The sequence below is a fragment of the Pteropus medius genome, unplaced genomic scaffold (assembly GCF_902729225.1).
Source record: "Pteropus medius unplaced genomic scaffold, Ma_sr-lr_union100, whole genome shotgun sequence".
Taxonomy (NCBI): Eukaryota; Metazoa; Chordata; class Mammalia; order Chiroptera; family Pteropodidae; genus Pteropus; species Pteropus medius.
This window is the reverse complement of record NW_024340849.1, coordinates 48630352-48652557: the sequence shown is the minus strand read 5'-3', so window position 1 is coordinate 48652557 and position 22206 is coordinate 48630352. Positions and strand designations below refer to the sequence as shown.

At 35.0% G+C, this 22206-nt stretch overlaps 1 protein-coding gene across 7 annotated transcripts in view; it reads left to right on the top strand.

Moving 5' to 3' along the window:
* The window catches only part of PIEZO2 (piezo type mechanosensitive ion channel component 2), a 382528-nt gene that overhangs the window by 232832 nt on the left and 127490 nt on the right, over positions 1-22206 (top strand). For all 7 annotated transcript variants that reach the window (XR_005649322.1, XM_039845973.1, XM_039845987.1 and 4 more), the window contains exons 6-7: positions 5691-5901; positions 7185-7398. Coding sequence is in view for 6 of the 7 variants with exons in the window: in XM_039845973.1 (XP_039701907.1) it covers positions 5691-5901; positions 7185-7398 (425 nt within the window). In the remaining variant the exon portion in view is untranslated. The remainder of the gene's footprint in view (positions 1-5690; positions 5902-7184; positions 7399-22206) is intronic.

The following is a 22206-nucleotide window of genomic DNA, read 5'->3' as shown; positions in this document are numbered from 1 at the left end:
TCTAAACCCCTGTAGTCAGATGCAATTCCTTTTTCCTCTCAATGGTCTTAAGATCTTATATTCTCATTTTAGAAACAGTTATATATACTTGGTTTATTTCTTCTGAGTGACTACAGCATCTCTGGGGTCCCATGGCAGATCCACATTTTTATCCTACCTCGGACCTGGCACAGTGCTTGGAGCAGAGCTCAGTCTCCAAAAGAAGTCCTGACTGGTGGAAGGACCAGGAGCTGATGGATGGGGAGGGAATGCCGTGGATTCCAGAGCAGCTACAGCACTGCTCAGCCTTTCTACATTTTAATAACAAATATGTATGTGTTTTCACATCTTAGTCAATTGTAGATAATGATATGGTCCTGAATCTTTTAGGAAACTTTTGAGCCACAGGAAGTTTGTGTGCTTTAAAAATGCTGCTTTTGTCATCACTCTCTGAATTCTTTATTTCTAGAGGGAAGGTCCGAGAGTGTCAGTTGGAAGAGCTAAACTTAGCTGGTTTTTACAAGAGGAAAAGATCAGTAATAATTTCTGTAACCAAAGACAAAATTGAGTAGACGATTTAGGGGCGTGTGTGTGTGTGTGTGTGTGTGTGTGCACGTGTGTGTGTGTGTGTGAATGCTGATTTGGTTTTATGGTGTTCTATTAAGTGATTTTTAAAAAATAAATCTTAAAGAAAAAAACTTCAAAATAAATGATCCATCCAGTTTGTTTAATCTCCATTGTTGTTCATTTCCTTTTCAAATGACATTCAGATGATTCTTAAAGACCGTTTCAATCTCTAACTTGGTGATTTGACCTGGGAAATTTTTAAAGATTTTGATGCAGGGCCCATCCCAAATCTAAAATATCAGAATCTCTGGGAGAAAGAAGAATGTGTGTGGTGGTACTACGACTATTTTTTTAAAGCTTCACAGACTCTGCAGTCCTGGCTAAACTAACTAGTCACTGTCTGCAAATTCAAGTTGTCTTCACCAGCCTTTATTAAACTTTCGTTACTCTGTGGTTGAGAGCATACATCTCCATACTCACTTTTCCAAATGAAACAGGGTACTATTTAAACTGCTCTTAAAATTTTAGAAAAATAATCTTCCCAAAACAAGTGTAGCAACAGAATAAAATATTTACTTTATCTGTATAATGTTATCACATTAGGCTTACATAACATACATGACACCATAGAAACAAGTCTCTCTTCCTCTCCCTAACTGCTTGCTCCCACGGGGACACTGTGGATGGCATTTATCTTCTGCGAGTCACCACACTTGCCTTTCCCTGCCTTGGGCTCTTCTGTTGAGATGAACCCATTCTGTTAAGATAAATGGTTAACTTTTAATATTAAACAATGAATAAACAATTCATGAAAAATGCACTTTAGAAAAATGCTCCCTTTGCCCCCCATATCTTTTGACTCACTATTTGTGACTTTAATACACTCCCATTGAAATGTTTTTAGTAGCTTGATTTTAACCACGAAGAAGAGGAAAATGGACTCAGCTACATGAAAAGCTCTGGTCTAACATCTGAAGGTCGACTAAAACCTAAAGGAGGCTCCACACATAAATCACTACAATATATTTTTCAATTAAGAGAGTCTGCGTAGGATATGAGTAAGTCAAAATATTTCAGATTTTGTCTCGTCAGCTGAATGTAGAATCAATGGCTCAGTGGTGGCCGATGTTAGCCAGGCATGGGTCCTAGGCTGGCTGTTTCACAGTCACCTGCAGCAGCTCTTTACTCATGCAGATCCTGGATTCACTCTTGGAATTTCTGATTTAGGAAATTTTGGATGGAGCTTGATAATCTCCCAAAGATTCTCAGGCAATCCTTAGTATTTATTCCAACCCAGGTTGAATCTTTTAGTGCTTGGAGGTAAAGAAATACGGATGTTCGTGTTCTACCAAAAGTAATTTATTATATCATTGCTGTCCAAGTTTGAGTGGAAATCATTACTAATGCTGTGACTGATGGGGTTGGGGCTGTCAAGAGAGGCAGACGTGGGATGAGATGCAGATGCTCTGTGTTTAGGCCCTGACCCAGTTCAGACACTAGTCTGACCTGCACACAGCTAAGCCCATACCACTTAAAGCTTCCTCTTGTGAAATGAGAGATGCTGCCATAATAGATGTGGGTGCATTTGGAAGTCAGGAACTTTCAAAGAAGGCAAGTTAAAAGACTTAAACTTCTTCAAATAAGTTTTAAATTTTTGACGTGGACAATAATGATCTGTAATATTTTATGTGGCTTTCTAAACAGTGAAGGATTCTCTTTAATTTCTAAGATAGCTAAGGGATCAGCCATCTGTATTTACAGATACTCCTTCTTAGTTTCAAGGCCAGAATCAAGTTGTGTTCTAATGAAGGGACAGATTACAACTCTGACCAGTAAGACAGCTTCTTAATAAATATACTGGGGTGAGTGGACGTGCTTCTAGAGCATCAGTGTTTACACTTCATCGGACAAATCATTTAGGTGAGAAAGCCTGCCTGTTAATAAGCTGGCCTGATGTGACTAATGGCAATTCTGGCCCCAGCCTGGATGGTAGAGGCTCACAGAGTCAAACCCATCTCACTGTTGGCTCTTTTTCAGCTTGACAGGTTTAGAAAAGATTTCCAAGTGAGGGGCTCAGGGATTTTGGTACAAAAATGCTGAAAAACCTCAAGTACCGTGGTATGTTTATAAAAATCACAGGGGTCTCAGTCCCATCTAAGAGAATTCAGGGAAATGCATTTGTTTAACCTCACAAAAGTTCTTGACCAGAGATTTCTACTTGATTTAATCTACAACCTTAGCAACTCTATAATTGAATAACAAGTCATTGTGAAACTTCCAAGCGTGTTTCTGACTAACCCAGGTGGCTCTAGCTGTGTTTTCTCTCTCTGTCTCTTTTATCAAGTACAAAGGTTTTGGCCAAATTTTCTTCTTCAATATTCTTCAAGGAGAATTTTTTATGTCCTGCTCACCTGTCATAAGGGGATATTGAGCAGAAGATGCCCCATGAGCAGACTTTTTTTTGTATATGGCGGTATGGGTGCCATAGCAACAGTGTCACTAGATTGATCTCCCCCTACTAATACTACTGGGGGGAGATGGAGCAGGCAGAAGGAAAAGCTGACATGTATGTCGGGCCCTTACTATCTGGGAAGGGAACAGTATGTTCCAAGGCGAAGGGAACCTGTGGATTCTGGGTTCCCCATGTGATTTCCTGCATATGATGCTTCTAGGCAGAGATGAGGATTAGGCTGGAGAGATAGACTGGTCCCAGGGTGTGGCAGCACCTGAGGGATGGCAACTTCTGTATACTCTCCAGGTAATCGCATCAGACTCCTGACTTAAAAAATTATCTATATGCCAGTGAACCTCAAATGCAGCTCTTCAGTTCCTACCTCTCTATAGCACTTCGGCTTCTCATACTAGCTGCTCTCCAACTGGAATGCCTGAAAGGCATCTCAGAATTGAATTTCTCCAACCCACTGCATTCATGATTGTCCCCATCTCATCAACGGGACAAAAATATAGGAACTATCTTTGATTCTCCTCTATCTCTCCTCCCTCCACATCGATTTACAAGTTAGTCCTGTTGACTCGACCTCCAGGACATACTGCAAAGGTGGGAACCTCTCTTTAGCTCCACTACTCACCTCTCCTCGACCACAGCAGTGACCTCCTAGCTGCAGTCTCTCTTAGGATTACCTCGTGAAACTAATCATTGTACCCCTCACTAAGTGGAGAGGTTGGCAAATTCTTGTTATAGTGGGTTCCAGAGAAATTAAGTGTGGGAGAAGTGGCGCTATGCACCTAGCCAAATTTAGAATTTTGCTTTTCAAGGCAAATGTGAGTAGGAAGGGGTATGTTTTTCCAGGTGAGATGGTGAAGCACGTTTGTTCATGAGGTGATGCAAGGGAGAGGGGAGGATAACTGAGGCTGTCCTTTTCCCTGGTACCTCACCATGTGCCGTTCATACATAGCCAGGAGAGAGGCGGGGGTCTCAAGTGCCTTTTCCATAGGTGGGCTTTAGATAGTTAGGCTGTTATACCAGCCAGGGGTGGAAGAAGTAGGTCTGGAGACATATACCTTCTTCCTGAATCCACCATGGAACTTCAATTAGCTCTTCTCTCTGCCAGGAATGCTCTCGCCTAGTATGTTCACATGGCTGGTGACTTTGTGACATTCAGATCTTAGCTTAAATGTCACCTCCTCAGAGAGGCTCTCTCTGACCTCGGAATCTCAAATAGCTGCCCTGTCACTCACAATCACACAACCCCATTTTAATTCTCTGAATAGCATTTACCACTGTGAGATAGCTTGTTAATTTTTTACTTGTTTACATGTTTATTGCTATATCTCTTTCTAGAGATACTAGCATACATTAGGCCTTGAACACATAGAAAAATCTTAATGAATAAGTGTGATACGCTCCTTTTTCTTCAGGAAAAAATACAGATGTGTTGTGATGGGCGTATAAACTTGATGCCCAAGATTAAGTGTGTGTGTGTGTGTTGTGTGTGTGTGTGTGTGTGTGTGTGTAAGGGGATAAGGTGCATCCTGTAGCCTTGGCTTTATCTATAGCCAATTTAAGTCACCAGTAATCCTAGACAAACAGAAGATCTGAGTCCTCAAGGCCATTCAGCACTTACCTGAACTTGTAGCAGCTTTCCTATGTCTGCCTTCCTCCAGCGAACTTGTGCATTGTTAGAGGTTCAGATACCATCAGTAAATGTTATATAAATATCTGATCAAGGTGTATCAAAAAAAGAACCTTTAAAATGGGAAAATGGAGAGGCCAGGCTCTACTCTTTAAGCCTTAAAAAGGCAAATGCAAACAAAGTTTCATGCATCTGAAATAGCCTTGTCTTAAGATGATAGTTTATATATATAGTTCCTCTAAAAAAAAAAAATCCCAACTCTTCTAGGAAAAGATTCTAATTAGCCACCAAAAAGAAATCCTATGTAGTCTTTAAAAACAGAATAAACAAAAACAGCCTAGTATACCCAGTTTAAAATAATACATGAAAATATGTATATGCTCTGTACATGTGTTTCTTCCATAAATCTCTAATAATTATACTGAGATGCTGAACTGTCCAGGAATAAACCAGTATATTATTCTCTAAAAGGATAAGATAGGAAGGATAAGCATATTTAGCCAAGTAGCCAAGTAGCCCATCCTCTCGGGATCAGGAAATACTAAAATAGTGAACAAAGATAAACTTCAGGAAGAAGGATTTCCTAAGCACTGATTTGCTTACTCTCTCAGTTAAAGCCGTGGATACTTAATCAGAACTCCGATTATTTTACTGACAAACTCTGCAAATTTGAAGAACCAAACCCAGCCTGATGAAAGCTAAGATTATTAATAGATGTTTCAGACAGTTTCTTGTTCTGTCTATAAAAAAATGAGCTCATGTAGGTAAGATGACATGCTATTAGGGACCCTATGATTAGTGATGTTTTCTGTTTACCTCTTCCAGAAAGATCAGAGTTCCTTGGGCTTATTCAGGGACTATCAGAGACCTGGGGGGACTTAAGGGGTTGCATTTTTTTCCTGATTTGTGAAATCACCTCATTCCCTGACCCACAAGTTACAAACCATGAGATCTTAAGATCTGCTGGGTGGATGGGCAGAGTTGTGGACTGCTTTGTTTTCTGTTTTGTTTTGTTTTGTTTTTTTATTATTATTTTTTTTATTTACTTAGGCTAGAGGAGAAAAAATAGACCCAGAAGAGGCACTGATCTATGAAGAGGATTTAGATGAAGGAGGTGGTGTTGAAGGCGAAATGGAAGAAAGCACAAAATTGAAAATATTCCGCAGGCTTGCCTTTGTGGCTTCCAAGCTTAAGGAGTTTATTGGCAATATGATAACCACAGCTGGAAAAGTTGTTGTGACGATTTTACTTGGTTCATCAGGTGAGTTTCCAATACCGGGTGAAACACAAGTGGCACTTATAATGAAAGAAATGGTCAAAGAGAAAATTAAAAAGGAAACAATTCTATTCCATGACACCAAAATAATAACTGTAGCTTTTGTAAAAGTGGCCACACATACAAACCATACACACGAAAGTAATTTTTCCAGTGCAATTCTAGTTTTTATGTTTTTAGATGGTTCTTGTTAACTTCTATAAAGCAATATTTTTTTCATATCTGTTTAATGACATCATTTTCTACGTGTAGATCAGAAAAACTAATCTTCTACCTTAGAGCCTATGAATGGTGACTTGTTTCAATGAACAATTTCAGTATACCCATCCAGAGCTGCACATGTATATTCTGAAAGCCTGTTTACACTGATTCATTAGTAATCATGATTTAACTCTCCAAGATGTACTATTTTTATTCCTAAGTTAGATTGTAATCTTCCAGCACAGACACTCACTTCCTTTAAATTTTGGCTACAGACCGCTTATTCCATAATACTGTTATCTCAGTATTTTCTCTCCTTCCATTTCCCTGTTCACCACTGCTCCAGAGCTACTATGAAGTTTATTGCATATTGCTTAGTTGAAATTTCACAAGATGCAATGACTTTACCTGTTTTTAATAGGAAAATAAAAAAGTGGAAAAGAGAATATAATTTCTCAAGAAATATAACCTCATATTGTAATGAGTCATTTCAAAATGCTCCCCCAAAAAGCTTTTATATGCCTATAAATGAATTATTTAATTTTTCATTTCCTATTTTGGTGATAGTGCAAATCAAATTTCGTTACATAAGACAAAGTTTCAGTGAGATCTTAACTGCCTCAGAATGCAATATTATTATGACTCCTAGTTAACCAAAAAAAAAAAAGTCATTATTTTAAAAACAGTATTAGGGAAAGTTGGAATGGACATATAAGTAGTCCTGAAAAATTTTAGGGAGACATAGGAAATGGAAACATGCAAGTAAATATGCCAATTCTACTGCTATGAAATGTAGATGTTTACTCAGCTTACACGCCAAAGGTAAAATTTCTTCATCATCTGACATTTTCCCTTATTTACAAATATCACTTTATGTTTGACTTTTATTCACAACAAAATAGTATTAATTTTAATTTTATAAATGAAATATGATAAATATTTTAAAAACCTCATCAGTACCTAAAAGCACATAAAGTTTACTTCATCTCCAGTACTTGCAATTACTGAGCAGTAAATGATTTTTTAGTTCTATGCAATTTTTCATGATTGCATTTCTTTTGCCTTAGGTATGATGTTGCCATCTTTGACCTCATCTGTCTACTTCTTTGTATTTTTGGGTCTGTGCACCTGGTGGTCCTGGTGCCGGACATTTGATCCATTGCTGTTCAGCTGTCTTTGTGTTCTGCTGGCTATTTTCACTGCGGGACACTTGATTGGACTTTACTTATACCAGTTCCAGTTCTTTCAAGAAGCAGTTCCGCCCAATGACTATTATGCAAGGTAAGAGAAATCTTTTAGATATTTCAAAGGGAAGTGACCCCCTTTATGATCCATTTGAATTTGCAGGGGTTCTTCTTGATGCCAATTGATGTGTTAAGCAAAGATTTGGTGGGGGTGGGAGAAGCAATCTAGCACTTTAAATTTATTGAGTAGCACAATCTAACAGGAAATAGAAGGTTTCTTCAGATGAAGATGCTGCTGTTTGTAGTAAATGGAACAGACTCATGGTGTGAACTGTGGAAAGAGTTCTAGGAAGAACATTTTATATTAAAGTATAATGATAACCTGTTGAAGCAACCAGCTCGAAGGAGCTCTCATGGGCCAAATAAAGGACAGATTGAACATCAACCATAATAACAGTAAATAACCAGTTGATTCTAAAAATTAGAAAAATAAAAATACATGTATCCATGATGAGAGAGAGAAATCTAATTTGCTTCAAATGGAGATGATTATTACACTAACTCTTTAATGTGAAATGGGAATTAAAGATATAGAATATAGCATTTACTTTGACTTTTCAGAAGGAACTCTAGGATATCTTTCAGTTAATGAGAGAAAACTCTTTACTGAATAACACCAGCTAATGAAAGGGAAAGGAATAATAGAATTAGAAAATTGCCATTTATCAATTCTTAATGAAGTACTTGTTTCTAGCCGCAAACTAAAATCATTACTTAAAAAGATTGTTGAGGTGAAGATGTTTGCAGTAATGACAAAGTATAACTTCACTGATTATTTGCTAATTGCAAAAGAAAAATCAAACCTTTGCGATAGTAGTCAACACCTTAACCAACTGATCAAAACTGACATTATCAAAAGTGGTAGCTCAACATTTCACACTTCCAGATGTGATGCAATATGAGGTGTACATCATCATATTGTTAAGCTTTCAGACCTAATTTTCAATTTACAGGAAATATAAAGGATAGAAAAGTAACTTAAGTGATTCCATAAGAAAATGGCCAGAAAAATAAAGAATGTGGATTCTACAAGGCAAATGATCTGGTCTTCTCTAAAATCAGCGCAAATGTGGCTCTAGATTATACCCTGATTTGGAGACAAATCTCTAATCCTGTCATGGATGGACCTTGAAGGTATTATGCTAAGTGAAATAAGTCCGAGAAAACTAACATTGTATGGTATCACATATCTGGAACCTAAACAAAAAAAGTCAAACTCATAGAAACAGAGAGTAGAATGGTGATTGCCAGGGCATTGGGGTGGAGGAAATAGGGAGAGGTTGATAAAAGGTACAGAATTATAAGATGAATAAGTTCTTAGGGTCTAATGTACAGCAGGGTCATTATAGTTAATAATACTTGAGATTTGCTAAAAGGATAGATCTTAAAAATTCTCACACACGGAGCTATGTGAGGTGGTGATTGATTGAAGTAATTATTTCACAACGTATACTTCCATCAAACCATCAAGTTGTACACTTTAAATAAATTATAATTTCGTGTGTCAATTGTACTTCAGTAAAGAAGCCTCTTTAATGGTGCAGATTTATGTAATACTTATTTTAGGCAGGAGTGAATAAATGCTAAATTTTAGTATAGACATTACTTTTAGACTAGATGAATCTTTTGATTTCTTTTAGACTAATATTTGGTTTATTAATAGAATATATATAGAAGTAAATATTTTATACTGATGAAAGGGCTGGCTTTTAGGGGATGATTTAATTAGAAATGCAAATATCTTCTCCAGGGCAGTAATGCCCCTCACCCTCACCTGCAGTTTGAGGATCTTTTCTGCCATCTAGAGACTGATGATAGGAAATACAAAGAATATTTAGAACCACCTTGACAACCCGTTTTTTTAGAGAATCAGTTGGTAAATAGTTTAAGACTTTTCAGGCCTATGGTCTCTGTCACAATTCTTCCAAAAAGCTGTCACAGAGCAAAAGCAGCCATAGGCAAGATTTAAAAGAATGAGTATGGCCATTTTTTTAGTAGAACTTTGTTTGAGGACAGTAAAATTTTGATTTCTTATTATTTTCACATTTCACGAGATATTATTTTTCTTTTGATTTTTTCCAATAGCTTAAAAATGTAAAAACCATTATGAGCTCAAGTTGTACCCAAACATATGGTGAACCTGGCTTGCCAATTTAGGGTATAGATAATTTCAGTCCTAATAGTGTAATATCTTTTGTTCATATTTATTTTTCACTTAAATAGTCACAAATTTAAAATTACAGTGTAACTTATTATAAATATTTTGTAGATAATCCCTTTAAACAATTCAAAAGGTCTATTCCTATAATCTCATAGAGTAAATCATTAGAAGTTAGCTTGCTTATCAGGGTATAAATAGTTTGGGCTACACAATGCAATATACAAGTATATATAAACAGCCTTGTTGTGGATTCTACCCATTAATTTGGTGCTAATAAGATATTGCATTTTAGTCCCAGAAAGCTTGGACATTTATATATTTAAAACAATAGCTTTTTCATAAGGCATAACTTCAATGCATTGTTATTAACTCCAAATTCTGAGTTGGAATTAAAAATGCAAACTAGCAAAAAAAAAAATCATCTTTCATGGGCATTTGTCACAAATTTCGTTGTCATAGATACTGTGTCTGAAAGAAGGATTATTATTCCTAAATGTGAAATGCAGTAGTATACTATAATCATGGTGGAAAAATTAGTGACCACTTTTATGAATTTGACCCAGCAAAACAAAACTTCAAAACAAATCCACATACGTAAATGTAAGACTAATACTATACTATTCAACATAGTTTGTTTAATAGAATAGAGCCTTATTTCAACTATTCTGGCAGGTATCCCTAAGAAAAATTGTGAATTAAACAACATTTGGCTTAGCTAAGTTAAAGTGTAGTTCTTTCCAATGGTTTTATATTTTCATAGGGAATTTCTGTTGACAGCAAACACCTTAAATTAAAGGTGGTGGCTAATATTCAGATTCCTCCAATTATACACGTGCATATCCTCACTTATTTTCCTACCTGAAAGGTAGCCATTCTTATGAAGTAAGTCTTAGACAACTTGTGTCCTGTGGGCTTTCTGCATTAAATATGCAGAGGGTACACTGAATAGAAGACAAAGACAAGTGGACCTGATTTGTTCTGAATTATCATGAATGTGAGACACCTTGAAAAACTTTAAAATGAGTTTGAATGCTACAAACTTTTACTTTTTAGTGATGTGAATTGAAAGCCAATGTTAATAGTTTAGCAGCACATCACTACTGCACTGACTGTTTCTTTATGAAAATGGTACCAAAAGTAATTCTGAGGTAAACTCATCTAAAAACAATCCAAAAAGTTGGTTCTTTGTTTTTTAATCTTGAGTTACATAGATTGAAAGTTCTGACATAGGCCAGGGTGAAGGGTATGGCAGGAGACTGAAATGCCTATTGTTTTCTTTTTTTTTTTCCTTCTTTTTTTCAGTCTAGGCAACCCTTGGTTGACCTCACAGATTGCAAGCACCTTGTCAGTTTACAATCCCTTATTTTTTTATTTTTTTGTGCCTACAGCACCTGGTCTTCCTAGGTGGTCTCCCACCAGGCTCGACCTTGCTTAGCTTCTAGATCAGACAGGTTTGGGCTTGTTCAGGGTATCACGGCTGCAGACTGCCTATTGTTTTCTTAATCATGATGTTGATACGTGGAAGTCATAAATTTATTTATCAACCCTATTAATGCACATTTTGTGTACATTAAGCTTTGAGATGAGTATATGACTGAATAATTTTTTTAAATGTCTCTTCTAATCTTTGACTTGCATTCAAACTCCTAAACCTCTTTAGAATGCTCACAAAAGTCACTGCCAGGATTAGACTTGTTTGCTCGAACTCAATTTGTTGTTTTGCTGCTTTTCTCACCTTAAATTGTGAAGTTAGAAAATGCGAGGGTAGGAAGGAATGGGAGAAATTCTCAGGCCATTCTCTAGGAAAGTGAGATTCTCTACTAAATAAATGTTACCTTTTTTATGTCTATTTCAATAAATCCTGATGATAAGAAAATGCATTATGTTTAGTGAAGGAAAAGCTTATATTTATTTCAGTGTTAAAACAATGTAAAAAGCAAAAGCAAAGCCTGGAACTCCAGTATCATGATTTAACCTGTGACAAGTAAGAAAAAGGTTAAAATCAAATATTAAAAGTATAATATCATTTATTATATTTATACTATTTTTATACTAGTCACAAAACTGTCAGTAATATGTAAAGGGTAATAAAGGCCTCCAATGCTGTATGTCTTTTTCTTCTAGTTTGGAGGAGCCATTGGATCCTTTAGAAAATGAAACAAGGCAATCAGTTCTTCTCATAGGTCTGCTGCAATTTGCTTTGCAAATGGTTATATAAACCAGGTTGTCTGAATGTATGCACTTCTGCAGCCTAGCCCAGGATTGCGATGATATACCTTGTCTTGCGTTGGAGTGAACTGAGGTTTAGTAACAGAAACAGTACAGAAAGACTAAATTGTTTTTGATGGAGACAAGTTGATAAGAACTTCATCTGAAAGCAGTCTAGTTATGGGGAAAAATAAATGTAAAGCAGGTTATTTTAATGCTAAAGTATGTAAATTAATCCATCCAAGTTAACACTTCCCCTTTACCATTTTTTTAAAAGAAGATAGCACTGGCAATTAATCTATAGAGTTGTTTAATTTGTAGTCGGTAAATGATGTACTAATAACCAAATTTGGTTTCATTTTGAAAAGATCCTTAATGATTAAGTGAATTATTCTACATGTCTCAGGCAGAGTTCATTGTGCTCATCTGAAAGACAAAAAAAAAAACAAGCCAAAAGAGAAATTAGCTGACTTTCTACAGATAAATGGAAAATCAATAGAACAGAAATATTTGAACCCGAGTTCGTTTGGGCAATTTGCTACAACTTTATGTTCACTTGGGACCATTGGAGGGTGTGTTGTGGACATAGGGATGTCCTACCCAATCATGACATCTGGCACTGTACAAAAGCAGCTCCTCCTTCCTACCCGGCAGACAAATCTTTGCACAGGTATTAAACTCAGAGACCTAAACTTCCCAATTAGCCTTCCAGAACTTCAGCCATGATTAAATATTGTAGTCCCGATTTCTCACCTTTTGCCTGTTGAGGGCATCTCCCAGAAAGAATCTTCCTTTCAGTTTTCATGGAGAATCTGCCATAGTCTCTGTGGGTACCTAGAATACCCCTGGTTGACCTGACAGTGCAGACACACTCTATAGGGTTTATATTTACAAGAGCAGCTCACCTGCACACATGTCACAACAGGTCAGGACTTTACTGCCCAAGTGCCGTCTCTGCTATCAAAGATAAAGTGGGGTCCACTCACTCATAAGGTGATATTGAGGGGATTATACTATGCTTGCAAGTGCATTCTCTGGAGTTTGACAACTCAGGATTGAATCTTGGCCTTACTGATATCTAGACAGAGCACCTAGGCACAACCTTACCTAACACTCTGTGCTTGTGTTTCCTCATCTACAAAATAGGGATGAAAATAGTGCCTGTCTCAGAGCAGAGTGTGGTATTAAATAGAAGAATGTATATCCAGTGCTTGGTAATGAGGAGTGCTTATTAAAGGAAACTGACTTTATTGTTGTGGTCATCATATTAACATAAAAATATTTTTCTTATTTAAATTCACTTCCCCATGTCTAAAAATTGTAGCCTATAGGTCCCTGAGCTCGTTAAGCTACTCTACCCCTTATACTGTTTCCTTCACTGGAAATGTCCTTCCTCTGCTTTCCCATCTCACTCAGTCCTACTCTACCCTCAAAACCTAACATGAGTTCCTCCCTCTGGAACCTCCATGTTTCCTTCTGTGAGGGACAAGAATTATCTTCTGGGCAATTGCCCTATGCAGACTTGCCTGCTAGTCCTTGTTTGCAGTGGGCCATAATAATCTGTTCATACACGTGTCTCCTGACTAGGTTCGGGTCGGGGCCTCAGCATTCTCACACAGTGAGCTTTCAGGAAATCGCTGTCCGAGCTGGGTTTTTGTTTCTATCTCCTGAAACTCTTGCATTTCATCACCTTGTGTATCAAAATAATGTACACAACTTGTTTTGTTTTTTCCTGAACTCTCAGCCCCAGATGTGGCCATGGGCTGTAAAATGTACGTGAAAATTATTTCTCAGGAAGGTCACTGTCAATTTTAATGCAGTCCCACTGCCACGCTCTGTGGTACATGTCGTCCAGTATTTAAATATCACAAAAGAGGCTATGATTTATGTGTTTCCTTAAGTATGGTGTTGGCAAATATTTAGTTTTGCTTGAGAAAAATGATAGTTTTAAATTTATTTATTTATAAAACTCAAAAAATAGTTTTATCCCTGATGGTTAAAATAAACATGGTTAAACTAGTAAGTAGCTTCCACTTTGAAGAAATTTGATATTTCAGTTTATATTCAATATGTTCCTCGGGGACCAGCTTTATCTCTTATTGTTGAGTCTTTGGGTAACATTACTTAATTTGGAGGAGGCCTGGTCTTAAAAGTGGGGCTACTATACCTGCTCTAGAGTGTTGTGGTGAATATTGATGAGGTAATATCAATATTAGATTTAAAAAATATTACATCTACTGCAGTTTTTGTGTATGTCTGTAAAAAGCATACACAGTGTGATTTTTAAAACTAAATAAACTGTTACATGTGAGGGTTGATAAGTGATAATATTTTCCGTATCTGATTTCCAGTTTATATGGCATCTAGTAGTTTAGTAAAATCCATTCCAATAAAATAATTCTTCTTTCATCCTTCCTTAAAAGTCACCACCATACTGTATTACTGATACAGAAAATCAGTTCCAGCTCTGGGAAAATTTAGTACTATTTAATTCTGTTTCTTGGTATTCTCTCCATAATATATATATATATGTATATATATATACATATATATATGTATATATGTGTGTGTATATGTATATATGTATATATGTATATATGTGTGTGTGTGTGTGTGTATATATATATATATATATATATATATATATATATTCCACTGTATATGTGTGTATATATATACCACATTTTCTTTATCCACTCATTCATTAATGGACACCTAGGTGGCTTCCATATCTTGGCTATTGTAAATAATGCCTCAATGACATGAGGGTGCATATGTCATTCTGAGTTAGTCTTTCATTTTCTTCAGATAAATATACAGAAGTGAAATAGCTAGATCATATGATAGTTTTATTTTTAATTTTTGAGGCACCTCCTTACTGTTTTATATTTTAATGTTTATATATACATTTCTTAAGCAAACCTAAGTTGAAATTGTATGTATATAAAATGGAGATAATTATAATAATAATATCTTCACCATAGACTTGTCTCTCTTAGAAGTCCACAAACTCTATAATTTGAGCCCATGCGAGAGACATCTATAGCCATAGCAACATGAAGCAGCTGATTGATGGCCTGAGGTAGTCATTTTGGATACATAGCATTTGGATCCAGGCAAAGAGCAGTGTTAGAGGATTCACCTAGCAATCAAAGGCAAAAACCACATCTAATTTACCCTTATGTTCCCTCAGTATCTGAAGCAGTGCCTAGCATGCCCCAGGCTGCAGTGAATACTTCCTAGGTGAACTTTCCTAAATTTGCTACAAATGATTGGTATTAATGAATATATTGCACACTATACTTGAATGGTACATTTAGGTTCTTTCAACTTTAAAAATTAATAGGAAAATAACGATGGTAGATTTTCTTGTGGTAGAAAGATGGACTGCTCCTTCAAGCTAAAATAACAGCTTATGAAAAATTAAATCTGAAGTGATCTTTTGAAAAGGGGTATTTTGGGACAAAACAATTATTTAACTATCACACATTTTATTGGAAAGTGTGACCATCTTGTTTATTAGAGTTAAAATTCTCATCCACGGTCTGGATTGCAGCAACACCTCATTAATTTTTCAGTTTGGTTGTAAATAAGCTGATTTGGCAGACTTGTAAAGTATTTTGAAAATAAATCTAGTGAACACTATTGCCTCAAAACTTCCTGGCTTATTGCACTTCAGAATGTTGCTTATGCAGTAACTTGCTATTGTATTGTAACTTGCTTTTTAATTCTAAGCAACTCAGACTCAAGAATGAGATTAGCGCTGAAAATGAGAAACAAAAATGCTTTGATTTTTCTCTTTCAGAGTTTCTCTAAAAAAGCTTTTTGCTTAGAAAATTTGACAAACATTTTCATAAACTTGTTACTCATTGGTGTAAATATTGTAATTGTTTTTCTTAATAGCTTTCCTGAGGTATAATTGATATGCAATAAAGTGCATGTATTTAAAGTGCACAATTCCACAAGTTGTGACATAAACATACCCATGAAACTATCACCACAGTCAAGATAATGAACAAATCCATCAAACCCAGAAGTTCCCTCAAACCCTTTGTTTTCTCATTCTCTCCTGCCCTTCATCGTCTTCTCATCCCATCCCAGATAACCACTGATGTGCAATCTGTAACTAGATTAGTTTACGTTTTCTAGAATTTTATATAAATGTTCTCATACAGTATTGTCTTCTTCTCCTCCTCCATATCTTTTTAAATTTTAGGCATTCTAGTAGGTGTGTACTGGCAATTCATTGTGGTTTTGTTTTAATTTGCATTTCCCTAATGACTAATGAGGCTGATAATCTTTTCATGAGCTGATTTTACATTTATATATCTTTTTGATGAAGTTTCTGTTAAAATATTTTACCCATTTTTTTTTTAAAAGCATCAGCACTGTTTGTTTTCTTGGTATTAAGTTCTGAAAGTTGTTTAGAAAATCTGGATTCAAGTCATTTATCAGATATATGTTTTGAAAATAATTTTCCAGTCTGCGAATTATCATTCTATTAATAGTGTCATCGCAAGAGCAGAGTTTTAAATTTTAAGAGTCCAATTTTTAGTTGTTCTCCTATGAATCATGCTTTTCGTGTGATAGTTAATAAACATTTGCTTAATCCAAATTCACAAAGATTTCTTCTGTATTTTCTTCTAGAAGTTTTATAGGTTTTCTTTTTTCTTTTTTTTTTTTTGCCTAAGGTAACAAATAGTTCCAGAATCATTTCTTAAAATGACTATCCTTTCTTCACCGAATTATCTTTGCACCTTTGTTAAAAATCAAGTGTCCACATTCATTGTAGATAATAGCCAGTAGTTTTCTTTTATTGGGTTGTTTTTGGTTTTTATATATAATAATGCTAGCCTCATAGAATGACTTGGGAAGCATTTCCTGTTTTGATCAGCAAAAGCCGATTTAGTTTTCTTATTATTTCTTCTTAAAGCATTTGCCTTGAAGTTTTTTTTTATTGGGAAGGTTTTTAACCACAAATTCAATGTCTTTACTAGATGTCTTTACTACTCAGGTTATTTTTTCTTAAATAAGTTTTGGTAGTTTGTGTCTTTCAAGGAATTTACCTTTGCAGGCAAGATGTCAACTTTACTGGTATAAGTTGTTAGTAATATTTACTTATTTTCTTTTGAATCTGGGATAATGTTATTTAATTATTCCAGAGATTAGTAATTTGTGCCTTCCTTCTTTTCTTTTTTCTGTTCTGTCTAGCTAGACTTTATCAATTTATCATCTATTCAGAGAACTAGTCTTTGTTTTCCTCTATTGATTTTTTAATTTCCTATTCATTAATTTTACACAGATATTTTTAATTTCCTTTCTTCTACTTTCTTTGTGTTTAATTGCCTTAATTATATTAAACTTTGGATTTAACTTACTCTTTTTTAAAAATTTCTCTCTCTTGTTGTTCTAAAGGTAGAAATTGAAGTCATTGTTTTGGGATTTTTTTTTCTAATATTGATGTGTAGAAATACTTTAATTAAAAAATCCAAATTTCCACCTAAATACTACACTGGTAGCATTCTATAAATCTTGATATGGTATGTTTTAATCAGTTCAAAATATTTTTTTAATTTACATTTCCATTTCCTCTTCCATTTATTGGCTATATATGTACTTGGTTTCCAAATATTTGAGGATTTTTCAGAAATATTTCTCTTTTGATTTTAATTTAATTGTCAGAGAATATAATTTGTTTTCTAGTCCAGAATATGGTCTCTTTTGGTAAATGTTCCACATAAACTTGAAAGAATTTTTTTAATTGATTTGTTTTTTAAATCATGAAGAAAATTTAAAGAGTGAAGTTATAAACCAAAATTACAATATTGCTAGCTTTTGTAATTGCCCATGTAGTTACTTTTACCGGCGATCCTTATTTTTTAATATGATTTCAAGTTACTGTCTAGCATCCTTTTATTTTACCCTGCAGGGCTCCCTTTAGCATTTCTTGCAGGGCAGGTAGTAATGAACTCCTTCATTTTTTGTTTATCTGGGAGTATCTTAACTTCTCTCTCATTTTTGAAGGGCAGTTTTTCCAGAACTCCTGGTTGACAGTTGTTTTCTTTTAGTACTTTGTATATATCAACCTACTGCCTCTGGACTCCAAGGTTTCTGATGAGAAATTAGCTGATAATCTTACTTAGGATTGCATGTATGTGATGAGTCACTTTTCTCTTGCTGGTTTTAAGATTCTTTCTTTGACTCTAGACAGTTTGATTATAATTTTTCTCAGCATGCATCATTTTGAAATTTCATGTTTTTCATCATATTTATTTCCAGCTTTTATGCTTCAAATTTCCTCTCTGCTCCTTTCTCTTTCTCTTCTTCTTCTAGGACTCCCACAATGCATTTGTTGGTCCACCTGATGGTGTCCCACAGGTCCCTTAGGCTCTGTTCACTTCATTCTTTTTGTTCTTGTTTCTCAGACTTGATCATTTCAATTGTCATATCTGTAAGTTCACTGATTCTTTCTTCTGCCTACTCTAATCTACCTTTGAACCCCTCTGTATTTTTTATTTCAATTATTGTATTTTTTAACACCAGAATTTTTTTTAGGGGGGAGTCTTTTTTTTATAATTTCTATGTCTTTATTGATATTCTTAATTTCTTACCTTTGTCCATGGCTTTGTTTAGCTTCTTGAGCATTTTTAAGGTAGATTTTTAAGTCTTTGTCTAGTAAGTCCAATGTCTGCATGTCTTCCAGTACGGTTTCTGTCAGTTTATTTTGTGCCTTTGAATAGGTCATATTTTCTTCTTTCTTCATATGCCTTGTGAAATTTTGTTCAAGACTGGAGATTAAATTCTTATAATGTGTTAACTCTGGAAATAAGACCAATGGCACACTTGTTTTTTTTGTTTTTTGTTTTTTCGGGTTTTTTTTAACTGTTATAGAGTGTCTTGGCTGGGAATCAGCCTGAAGTGAAAACTTAAGTTCATCCCTGGTCTTTTCTGACTCTGCCTCTTTCCTTAGGCATGTATTGTACCTTTGTAAATTTCTCTATATACACAGTTGTTCTTGAATGTCAAAAAAAAAAAAAATGCCCCAAATGAGATGTGGCTCCTTTAAATCCACTGGAAGCTATTTCAGTCAATGGAAGTTGAAATAATAGTGGCCAACCTCTGTACTTGCTCTTCAGTGACCATAAGCAGCAATCTGTAATTCAAATACTATCTCCGATACTTGGGGGAGAAGGTCCTTATTGCTCACCCTGGCTGTAGCAAGCCACACAGAAATGCAGATTGCCATGCATACTGCTACCTGACGTTGGCCTGAAGCAAGGAGGATGGATAGCTGCTCACCCACTGAAGGCTGAATTTGACCAATATTAACTCTAATTTTTGAGCCCAACTTTCCTCTGGCAGTTTGAAGCCTTCAAGTAAACTCCAGAGTCTCAAATAGTTAAGACAGATTCCTTACTTTCTACTCCAGCATCCTCCCTGATGTCCACTCTCTGCCTTTTAATTGTACATACTTAGACTGTTAACAAGTAATATGACTACTAATAATTTTAAATTGAGATCTAGCATGTCTCCATTTTTTTTTATTTTCCAAATTATTCTCTCCTTCTTTTCTATGTAAATTAAATTTTTTATCTCTCTTGCTGAATTATAACAAACTATTTTGTAAATTTATGGTTGCTTTAGGGCATCATTAATTCAAATTTAAGTGATATAATACCACTTGTGCAATATAGGAACTGTTCAATGGTAAACTATAATTTTTCCTTTCCCAACATTTGTGCTATTGTCATACACTTTACTTTACTTTTATATGTTACAAATCCTATACTACACCACTGTTATATTTGTTTAAAAGGAGTCAATCATATTTTGAAGATTTTTAATTAATAAAAAGCAAATTTACTCATTTCTCATGTTCTTTATTATTTTATATATGTCTATATTTTCATCTCTTATTTTTCTTCTGCATAAAAGAATTTTACATATTTTATAGCACGAGTATGTTGGTGATATTTTTGCTGAGTATAGATTTCTAGGGTGACAGCTTTTATTTCACTACTTTAAAGATGTTGCCCCACTTTCTTCTCACTTGTCTCTGACAAGAAATCTGCAATTCTGTTATTGTTCCTTTGTATGTAACTCTTTTTTCTTCTGCTTGCTTTTAAGATTTTCACACTATCGGTAGACTTGAGTGTGGTATAGTTTTCTTTATTTTTCTTGTCGTCGAGGTTTATTATTTCTTGGAACTGTTTGTATATATTTTTCATCAAATTTGGGATATTTTGGCTATATTTATTCAAATATACATCCTTTTTTGAGTACCCAATAACATATATGTTAGGCCAATTGAAATTGTCCCTCAGCTCACTGATGTTCTGTTAACTTTTTGTTATTCTTTTTTCTCTTTTTGCTATATTTTGTATACTTTTACTCCCATGTCTTTAAGTTTACTAATGTTTTTCCTGTAACATCTAATCTGTTGTTAACATCATCCACTGTATTTTTCTTCTCATACATTACCGTTTTTATCAATAGAAGTTAATTTGGGTATTTTTATATCTTTCACATCTTTACTTACTTTTTGTATACATGAAATATAACTGTCTAACTTTAGTTACTGATTTAGCATCTCTATCAAAATTGAGTCGGTTTCAATATTTATTTTTCTCTTTCAGTTGCTTGCATTTTTTTATATCTGGTAATGTTTACTCAGTTGCCAGACATTGTTATTTTTTCCTTGTTAGGTGCTGAATATTTTGTCTTCTGTGTGCTCCACCCAAAGCTCTATGATCATAAGGGTTTTTACTCTGGCTAGTGGGACACACACTCTTCCCTGCCCTGTATGAACACCAAGTTCTAATCCCTTCTGGTGGTTCTTTTGCCAGTCTAGTTTCTTCACATACATGTGGTTCTTTTACCAGTATAGAGTAGTTTCCTCACATACATGCACCGGACTATTCTCTGCAGAGTGTTTAATGATGACTCTCTTTTGGCCTCTAGCCTTCTCTGTGTGTATAGTTCCTTACTCTTATGTACTCTGTCCCCTAAAATTTAGCTACCACCGCATCCCTAAACTCTCCTCAACTGTAAGCTACATGTCTTCAACTCAGAGAACTTGACAGACTTTTCCTGGGTTTCCTCTCTCAGCATTGGGGGAGGAAATTTCAAAACTGGAAACTCTCAGTGCAGTAAGCTTGAGCAGTTTTAGAGATTATCTTCTTTTCTCTCATTCTTCAGAGATTACTGTTCTTCATTACCTGATGTGCAGTATGTACCAAATCATTGTTTCATATATTTTTGATTGGTCTAGTCAGAAGGTTAATCCATTCCCTATCATTCACCTTGACAAGAAACAAATTTCTGTGTAATTATTGGTGCTGATGACAGAACTTCAGAATGTTGTTTATTTCTTCCTATACAATCATCCCAGAACTTTATGTTGACAAACACACAGGAGATAAAAGGAGCCTTTTCTCTATCAGTCACATTTAGGCTCTCCTCATACTCCATATTTAACTAGTGTATCTGTGACTTCATGGATGCAAAGGAGTTGTATAATAATCTGAACATTTCCATGAAAATTCATTGGGCAGAGAAATGTACGTTTTATCACATTCTGGAGGATACAGTTTCTAGTTTCCACATGTAGTTATCAGGAAGAAACTGGCAACTATAACAGTTATAAGCCTAGTCCAGATGTTGGATTTAATCTGTTTATGTAGAATATCTTTTCAAGTGACTTAATGGATTCAATTCCAGTGTTTTCTCTTTTATGAGAAACGGACCTTTTATTGTCAAAAGCAGGTATTTAGATGCTTGTTTACAAACTATATATTGTTTACTTTTTGAGCTAGGTTTTTACTACTTGTTATTGAAAGGACTGGTTTCACTTAAAAGTGCGGAAGAAATCATACCTGAAGTTAACATTGATGAAAAATGGTTATTGTTACCTTCTTGACCGCTACTAGTCTGAATGATAAAGAAACAGCTCTCACATCCATTGCCATGATTTGTTGGATTTGGAACTGGTTACTGTGACCCTGAAGTCAGTATTTTACTCCTCGAAATCTTTTAATCACATCTGACACTAACATGCATGACATGAAAAAGCAAATCACATTTTTATTTTATTTTTATGATACCATAAATCATAAAAATATTTTAGGGAAAATCAATAATTTACTTATTAGACATTTATTGATGGAAGAGGATTTCTTCAGGAAGATAACTTTGTCCTTCTTTAAAATTACTTTGAGCTGTATTTTCATGATACATGTTATACATTAAAATATGTTTATGAATTCTTAAAAAAGAAAATTTCCAAGAATAATCCATTCAACTTATACTTTTTGTTGGATCATATTACAGGAATATTTCATGAAAAGTTATGGCCATTTCCTACATCATAAACCTTAGAAAGTTAGGACTTTAGCCCAGAAAATGTAGTAACATTTTACCTGGACTCGAAGTGAGAAGATCTGAGTTTTGGTTAGACTTCTGCTGATTATTTCCTAT